This window comes from Egretta garzetta, unplaced genomic scaffold, assembly GCF_000687185.1.
Source record: "Egretta garzetta isolate BGI_Z169 unplaced genomic scaffold, ASM68718v1 scaffold140, whole genome shotgun sequence".
In the NCBI taxonomy this organism is placed as follows: domain Eukaryota; kingdom Metazoa; phylum Chordata; class Aves; order Pelecaniformes; family Ardeidae; genus Egretta; species Egretta garzetta.
This window is the reverse complement of record NW_009258376.1, coordinates 534,893-543,809: the sequence shown is the minus strand read 5'-3', so window position 1 is coordinate 543,809 and position 8,917 is coordinate 534,893. Positions and strand designations below refer to the sequence as shown.

Sequence of the window (8,917 nt, the reverse complement as noted above, 5' to 3'; positions counted from 1 at the left end):
AGCAGGGCAGTGATATCTTCCAGTACAGTAGATACTGGTGAGGGTCATGATTTTCCCTAAGCCTTTATTTTAGGCTATAAAGGATCCACGTGCTTTGAACCCCCACAAAGGAGAGCTGAAGTAATCGTAACAATTCTGTGTGAAAGCCAGAATGCACCAGCTGCCAAAATAAGAGGGAGGAAAAAATGGACCCAGGCAGGGTATTTGTCTCTGGGACACTGAAGATGGCAACTGCAATCATAACCCAGAAAGCAAACGCCTTGTGAGCAGCATTTCCATTTTATTTCCCAGACCTTGTGTTCATCTCAGCTCTCTACCCCCTTCATCGCTAGCCACATGCAGTCTTGCATCACGTGTATCTGATTTCCAAGTGACACTGAGGGGCTGTACTGAAATACGTTCACTCCGTCCTCTCTTGCGTCCCAGGGAGCGCTTGGTGGTCAGCAATGCGTCGGCACCGATAGAGTGCGGAGAGAGCCAGCTGTATGCTTTCTCCAGCTAGCCGAGATGGTGCTTCCCATTTCAAGCCTGGCGGCTGGGATGAGCTATACAAAAAGAATAAAAAGAGAAGTACCTATCCCCAGGACAGCTAGGATGCTACAAATGAAGCTGCTTTGATTACAGCCACTAAATATACTTTGGTTTTTCACATGAAATACCAAAGGGAATCCGTTGGAGACCCCTGGGTCCCTTAGGTAAGTTCCCACTCCTCTTACTACCCAGGATACAAGCTCTAAAAGGCTGTCAGTGAAATCCAGGCCCTTGTAGCTTCTTGAGAATATTTTTTCCTATAAAGCTGCAAAACCGTGAGCAAATAGCCTTGTATGATAACTCAGAGGTAGACGCGCAGGGGAGGTTGCCGAAACAGTCTTGGGTAGTTAGGAAGAATTAGTCTCATGTTAGAAAGCCTGTTCTTCAGTCCGGGAGCACCCGTGGTGTGTCCTTCCCATCTCCCGGCACAGCAGCGGCTGTTACGGACAGTTGCGTTTGGAGCACGAGCAAGCCTTGGGGGTTTATGTAGGCTTCTTAGGCAGTTCGTTGGTTGGACTCGGTGGCTGCGGTTGATCACACTTGCTCTGGCTTGGAGGAGGGGGCCACGTGGTCTTCTGATGAAGATGGCTGAAAATGAGAAATAGGTTTTATATAGTTTGGGAGGAGGACACGGAGGATAACACGAAGACAACACTGGTTATTTAGGAAAGAAAAGAGGCGGCCACAGATCTTGCACGGCTAGCGGATTGTAGTGGCCATCTGTTTTGTCTGAAAATGCTTCTCATAACCTTGAAACCATGGCTTGCAAACATCTGCTTTGTCCCCAACTAAAAAACTGGGCTGGCAGATACTCAGGCTGAGGGAAGGTGATCAGCCAAGACAGTGGCACATGCTGAGGTCTACTGCTTAATGTACACTTAGGTCTCAAAGTGACCTCTCAGCAGGTATCTTTAGGACATGGCTCTATTAAACATAAGCCATTTAAAAGGTTTTAGGGAAATTCTTAAGATACTGAAGGTCCAAAGCAAGCCATGTTGTCCTGCTCTCCTTGACGGGGACTTCACGGCATCTTGATGCCACAACATAAATGATTAACATATTCAGTGATGCTTTTGCCCTTACTCAGAACTCAGTGGTCTATAAAAACGCCAGCTGGACAAGCCATAGAACTGTGAATTCCCATCTGGCCTGAAGGAAAAAGAACATTGTAGAAGGAAAAAAAAAAAAAAAGAGGTCCAGGAATTCACACCGTGCTTCCCTGTGCAGGGCGGGACGTCTCCCGCTGTCTAGGAAGGGATGTATTTCTCTGACATGGCCACCTGGAGACCTCTACTAGACGATCTGGCTGAAAATTGTCAAGCAAAAATTTCGATTAAAAAACCCCAAACAAAACAAACAGGAATTTTTAGTATGCGTATCATCAAAATTACAGACCACGGCCATTTGACACCTACTCCTTGTAATTTGGGCTTCCTTCAGCAGGCAGGCACTGGTCCCAGTCACATGGCAAAGCTGCAAATGTAAGCACACAGCCAAGCGTAAGTGAGGGTTGGGAAACACGTCCAATGCAAGTAGCACTGCTCCATTATGATAATGCCCGTTCAAAGGATGCAGGAACTCTGAAAATGCTGACACGCTCATATATCAGAGGAGCTCCTTAAAGGCTACAATTATTTTCCCTGCGTCTTGTGCTTTGAGACTTGGGCTCCTCCTTGGGGCCGTACCTGATCGTGAGGAGGAGATCATAAACTCTCCTTTTGCGTGGAAAGAGGCAAACGGGGTGAAATAATGGCAGGGTTAGGGTAACGGTTGGACTTGATGACCTTAAAGGTCTTTTCCAACCTAAACAATTCTATGATTCTAACTGCTGCCAAGAAACATTTATGGCTCGTGGACTAAGCTCAGAGGTCCAGACCGGGAAAGTTAATTCAGACTCCTGTGGAGCTGGATGCCTTTGCTCTGATTTTCTCCCATCCACAGACACGCAAGTGGAAGGAAATCTGTTCCCCTCTGCTCAGCATTGCTGTAGTCGTACCTGGATGGCGTAACTAAGGTTCGGATCCCTGGTTCAAAGCTATTGAGAAACTGGATGGGGTCCAGCAAAGGGAACCCGAGGGCTCATAACCTGCAAGGAGAGGCTGAAGGAGCTGGGCTTGTTTGGCCTGGCAAAGAGGCCGAGAGGCAATCTTGCAGCACCCAGTCGTACTGCAAGGGCAATTAGAAAGATGTCGGAGCCAAACCCTTCTTGGCAGTGGCAGACAATATAACTGGAGGCAGTGGCCACAGATTGCGCCTGGGGGAGTTCAGACTAGATGCTAGGAAAATCTTTTTCCCAGAGCATGATGCAGCTCGGGAACACATTATCCGGAGAGGCTGTAGATCTCCATCCTTGGAGGCTGAAAGCACAGCTGGCTAAACCCGCTGGAGACCTCATCTAGTGTGATGGTCCTACCTGGGGCAGAAGATTTAACTCCTGATTTCCAGCAGCCCCTTTCAACCAGCATTTCTACAATTCTGTGAAACCATCCTCCTGCCTGTTATGGTTTTGGTTTTTTTTCCCCTGGATAAATGCCTTTCCCCTGGCCCTGGGCACAAGTCACACCCTCTGACTCCTTCCACTGCGAGTCTGCATTTCAGATTCAAAGATGAGTCAGATGGATATGCGGAGGGCAATTACATCTCGGTTAGCATGGGAGAATCAGGTACATGCATGGGAGGCTTAACTGGTATGGCAAAAAATACGGAAGGTGGTGGGAGCTGTAAATAACACTAACACGGACATCCTTGAGACTTGCTTGGATTCAGGTTTCTCCAGTTAACGCAGTGCTTACCGTCCTTGCTGGAGAGGATTGGCGCTAACAGTTCTTTAGCTTCTGATAGCAAAAGGTCAACAAGATCTGAAGATGGAAGAGATGTATCTGAGACTGCGTCTGTTTTATCCTCTTCTGTTTCACTGTTGACTCTTATAAATATGGAAAGTGCCATCAATACTTCTATCACAGCATGGTCATTGAAAATCCTGGCCAGCATCTCGTCAAGGATATTCTATGTAAATTCTGAGGATTTGGGGGGGATTGCCTCTCAATCGCTCAGCGTTGCAGGAGGCGCTTTTAGACATACTTGCATCGTTGTGTTGCAGATATCAATGCATTTTTGTAGAATTTCTCAAAGATATTTTTCCTTCATTATATTTGAAGTAATCACCTTGGAAACTTAAAACTTTGATTCCATCATTCTTAAAAACTGGCTTTTTTTTTAAGGGGTTGGTCATTAGCAATGAGACCGTGACCTTTCAAAGAGTTAATCAATTAAAAACACACCAGTGTGCTGATAATAGAGATGTGATACATTTTTTTCAAGCAATAGGATATATGTTCAGGTTGAAGGGGAGTCCAGCAGCCTGAGCTCTATTTCTCCAGGCACTCATGCGGTCAAGAGTCACGCTAGCTCTTTGCTTACACTCTATCAGTTTCTGTAACTGCTGATAGAAAAGGACATGGTCCTAAAGCCAAAGTCCAACATATGTTGGGAAAAGCAGGCAGGTCAAAGCTCTGCTTCCTTGGAACGACCTGCTCAGGGTCTCTGCTAACAAGGGCAACTTAACCAGAGGAGTATTTCACCTACTTATTCCCCAAAAAAGCCTAAATGGAGGCCAACCCCAACCCCTCAAGGACCAATCTACCAGCAGCCTCCAGATCATCTCCCTCCCATGGTTTCGCTTCCAAAGTGACAGTATGTTTAGAAGCTCTGGGTAGGTTACGGTGAATCACCTTCCCCTGAGAAAGGACAGAAAAGGACTTTTCATGTTGCTGTTCACGATTCCCAGAAGCCATCCCCTACCTTTTCTCATCTGGTAGATGACCGGGTGTGCTCAGGACCTTGTGGACGTTCTGCCATGCAACAAAAGAAAGAAAGGAAGAAAAAAAAAAAAGGTTTCAAACTTGTAAGAATGAATAATTCCCAAGAACAAACCCCTTGGGGTTTTTCTGGTGATCAGATTTAATATGACAGTAATCAGCTTCTGCTTATTCATTGCCCTTGAAGCGAATATCTCAAGGCCTTTTTCAACTCCAGCAACATTCACAGCCTATGCAAATACACAGACACATCTAAATTATGCATTTTTAATGCCAACACTAAAATAGATGAAATGCAACATAAAAATACTCTTCCAAAGAACAATTTTGCAGGCTACATTTCAACGAGCCTTGATCATCGCTAGTAGCGATCCCTGGTTTCTGGGTTGTACCTGCACGCGTAAGCTCTCATCACCATGCACAGTTAGTGAATTCCCAAACACTGCCAAGGGATGTATAAACAAACAAAAAAGGAAGATATTTTGCTCCAGTGGTCAAAATCCTGTGATGCTTGACCCCGGGGCCAGGTCAAATCCATTTCCAAAGCCCAACCCCAAAGTGTGCAGGCACCATGCGGCATTTTAATTCTTCTTTCTCGGAAGCAGAGGGCATGGCGTCTACGCTTCCTCTCGCTCCACTGTTTCCTACTGATTTCAAGAGCTCTTGGCATAGGTTAGTAGTAGTCATAGCAGATACACCAAATACTGGTGATCCCACGCTGGCCAGTTTACTAACTACAAAAGCTTGTATTCCCGATACAGGTAGCGAAGTAGAAGAGTCAATTAAAAGACCAAAGCAATTATGTGTGCAATTTGGCAGGAAATCTGGGGGGGGGGGAAAAGCACTGGAAGAGCAAACCCACTCTTTGAGTTCATGTTTGTTGTGCAGAGAACCAACCATCTGGTTATACCAAGGGAAGGTTAAAGCACGTGATGTCGACCATCGTGTCAACAGAGGTCGTAGAGCAGCCTCAACCAGAGCATCACAGGGGGACCGGTGAGCTGGGGACAGCAGAGCCACCAGGCAAAACCTGCACCACGGTGTTTCCATAGCTCATAGGCACACGAATGTATATGGGTTCATTCCCCAGTTTCTCCTAACCAACAGACAGTGCCTTTTTAGGATGGGATAGAACAAAACCCCTCCCTCTCTTGCCTACGGAGCAGGAAGTTATTTGGACTTGCAAAATCACCCTTAAGGTAAGAGGCCACAGCGATGCCACCAGCGCCGGGGCGTTTTGCACAAACAGGAGCAGTTTCCTATTGCAGATCTCCAGGCGCTTCCGTGAGACTTCTGATTTTCGTAACTGGCCGTCAGCCAGGGACAACTGTCTTTTCAGTTCCTGGATGTCCTCCTGGGGCAGGGCCAGAGGAAGAAGAGAAAGGCGATGATGATGCCCCAGCCTTGGCTTTTGGACACAGCAGTTTATGACATTTGCTACAAACAGAAAACCACCGTCCTTTTGGAACAGACAGTGGGACTTCTACAGATTAAAATGCAGAACCAGAGACCATGCTGGCCTTGTGGTCATACACAACAAACGACGTATGTGCTACCTTTATTTTCTCCTTTATAAATAGGAGAGGAACCCACAGAAGAAGGGTCAGGAGGGCTGTGGCTTTTTCCTTGGGTTGAGGGGTTGCATTACCTCTGTTTCAGAGACGTGTTTTGCTTTCTTCCCCGCCAACTGCATCTTCAGTTCTGCAATTTCAGCTTCCAGCAAGTGGATCACTTCCTCGTAGTCCTGCTCGGCGCTGTGAGCCTGTCTCTGCACGACCTCTGCCATCTGCAGCTTGCTGTGCAGCGTCCGGTTCTCGGAGAGGAATCCCAGTGCTTTCTGGAAGCAGTGAGAAGTTCTGGTGAATGCACCACGTCCGCCTCAGCTGCCAACCACCAAAACCAGCCCGAGGCCCCCAGAAACCTCTTCACTAACCTGGTTCAGTCTCTGCAGCTCATCTTCCATTGACTTCTTGCTGTTCTCCACCTCTTTCAGGAGAGACTACGGAAAATATTTTCACTGGATTAGAAGCAACAAGCGATAGGATGTTCTCTAGGAGATGCCCTCGTCTTGCAGCCCCTGCCCACCAGAATAATCTTTTGCAGCGGCAGTCCTGTGTGCTCTCCCTCACCACAAAGGTTTTTGGGCTGCAACAAACACGCCTGCAGAAATCCAACCCGGACACCGGCATGGTGCTAACAGCCACGCTGGCAATCTGCAGCTAGGTCAGGACGGGAGGACAGGCGGCACTTCTGTCATCCATGGGCTTGAATTATTTGGGAGACGCGATTTTGTATTTTTTAACTGTATTTACTCACTGCTAAAAAGCGACTGCACACTTTCCATACAAGTAAGTTTTCATGTGAGGCTGAGAGCGAGAACAAGGCAATTAAGGAGAACCAAGGGTGAGAGTTGCCTTTGTACTGGGGAACGTGCAGAATGCAAACTGGTGGCCTCTCAAGAGGGACGGGCTACACCATTACCCTCGCGTATGACTACAGCGCGCTACAGCGGAAGGCACCAGCCAAGGAATCTGCCCAGAGGGGAGGCTCCACCTTTAGCCGCCGGACTTCTTGCCGCAGATCCATCGTTTCCAGCTGCAGCTGCTCCAGCTCCTCGTGGCCGTTGCTGAGCGTCTCGAAGGTCTGCAAGGCAGAGGGACAGACAGCGCCAGGCACCGCTTAGGCTGCACCAAAAGCAAGGGGCTATACAGCAGGCGTATTGTTTTCCATACCCAGAGTAACGTGAAGCAAAAATCACTTTGGGAAGGAGTCAGCGTTTTTATGCAGCAGACCAAAAGGCGCATTAAATAATTCAGCTGCAGGGTTTTTTTCTTCACCCTACAGGATTTCACTCTCTGATCCCTGACATAGCTGGAATAGCTGCGCTACACTGAGGTTTTTTTTTGGTGAACAAGGTGAGATTAGTTTGAATTGATGAATTACGGCTAATTTTCCTTCTGCATCCCATAGATATTGTTATTTCCTTATTAAAAATGGCAAGTTTGAGGTCTCTTAAGGAATTTCCTATAATCAAAGTGATTAATGCATTGTTCTGCCTTCTCTTTATAACCCTAGAACACCCAGAAAATGTTAATTTAGCTTTTCCCGTCTCACAATTTCATGGATTTCACATAGAAGGTTCATGGATTCAATGTAGAATAGCGCTGGACTGACTGACCGGAGAGTGAAAAGCCGATGTATCCAGCAAACTGGCCACTTCGTGCTGCGTGAAGAGCATGGAGCTGGAATCCAGACCAGCCTCGTCCAGCTCCTCCCGCATCAGCTCCCTGAGTGCTTGGAGAAGATCTGTGAGAAAGAACCAGTTTTTACTGGGCTGAAAGAGAAAAGCACCGTGTGCTGGGAGCAAACGCCACTGGTTTGGGGGACACCCACTGACTGCCAGGCAGAGCAGGCAGTCTCCTCTACCACTCCTGGGTCCTTCAGCAGTCCCATCGAGCTTAAAGAAGTTGTTGACAATCTCTAGCAAACTCTTGTTTCTTATCCAATAATAATAAAAAAATATTAAACCTTTGTATTGGGTCAAGCTGCACAGTGCTGTGCTTTCTGTTGGTACCCAGAAAGGGGTTGATCACACCCCAGTGTGTTGGCTACTGCTGAGCAGGGCTCGAACAGCATCAAGGCTGTGTCTCCAACATTCCCCCACCACCACCACCACCAGTAGTTGGAAGGGGGCAAGGTCTTGGGAAGGGACGTAGCCAAGACACCTGACCCAAACCAACCAAAGGGATATTCCATACCATATGACGTCAGCTCAGATATAAAAACTAAGGGAAAAGGAAGAGCAGGGGGGACATTTGTCTTTTGTGATATTTTGTCTTCTGGAGCAACAGCTATGCGTCCTGAAGCCCGGCTTCCTGGGAAGGGGCTGGACATCACCTGCTACTGGGAAGTACATCATGGTTTCACTGGTATCTCATGGTTTAGTGGTGGGATGGCAACGTTAGGGTAATGATTGGACTTGATGATCTTAAAGATCTTTTCCAACCTAAACGATTCTATGATTCTATGAAGTAGAGAATAAAATCTTGTTTTCCGTTCGCTACCACACGTGGCCTTTGCTTTTGCTTTTTTATTAAACAGCCTTTACCCTGACCCACGAGTTTTCTTTCTTTTCCATCTCCTCCTCTCCCCACTTGTCCTGCCGAAGAGGGGAGCGATCGAGCGGCTTGGTGGCCCCTGGTGTCCAGCCAAGGTCAACCCACCACACTTTTAAAAACCAAAACCCCCAGATACTTTCACAGCGGAGTTTTCATGACTGTGGTTCTCAGAGTTTTAAAATTTTAAGCCAAACCAACATTTCACTGACAAAAGGCGCCCAGGCTGCCTGCTGGCATTTCTCACGCTGCTGATTTAAACAAAAACCAACTCAACGGCTTTGGCACTATAGAAAAGGTGATAAAACCGACAAGTCTGAAAATCCAGATTCATTTTGCTTTCAGTCACAGGGAGGAAAGCACGGACTGAGGGGTGGTGCAGCGGAGGGGGGGGTCCCAGCCCCTCCACAGTCCCAGCCCCTGGGCTGCAGCGGGAACTGGGGGCTTTCTGCG

The 8,917-nt window shown here is 47.5% G+C and overlaps 1 protein-coding gene across 1 annotated transcript in view; it reads right to left on the bottom strand.

Annotated features, from left to right (window-relative positions):
* Nucleotides 1-757: 757 nt before the first annotated feature.
* The window catches only part of LOC118452428 (syntaxin-binding protein 4-like), a 52,428-nt gene continuing 44,268 nt past the window's right edge, over nt 758-8,917 (bottom strand). The window contains exons 17-25 of the mRNA XM_035895646.1: nt 7,528-7,655; nt 6,903-6,992; nt 6,283-6,348; nt 5,998-6,186; nt 5,572-5,703; nt 4,333-4,382; nt 3,324-3,454; nt 1,947-2,004; nt 758-1,119 (exon numbers count right to left, since the gene is read on the bottom strand). Of these exons, the coding sequence (XP_035751539.1) occupies nt 1,014-1,119; nt 1,947-2,004; nt 3,324-3,454; nt 4,333-4,382; nt 5,572-5,703; nt 5,998-6,186; nt 6,283-6,348; nt 6,903-6,992; nt 7,528-7,655 (950 nt within the window). The 3' untranslated portion in view covers nt 758-1,013. The remainder of the gene's footprint in view (nt 1,120-1,946; nt 2,005-3,323; nt 3,455-4,332; nt 4,383-5,571; nt 5,704-5,997; nt 6,187-6,282; nt 6,349-6,902; nt 6,993-7,527; nt 7,656-8,917) is intronic.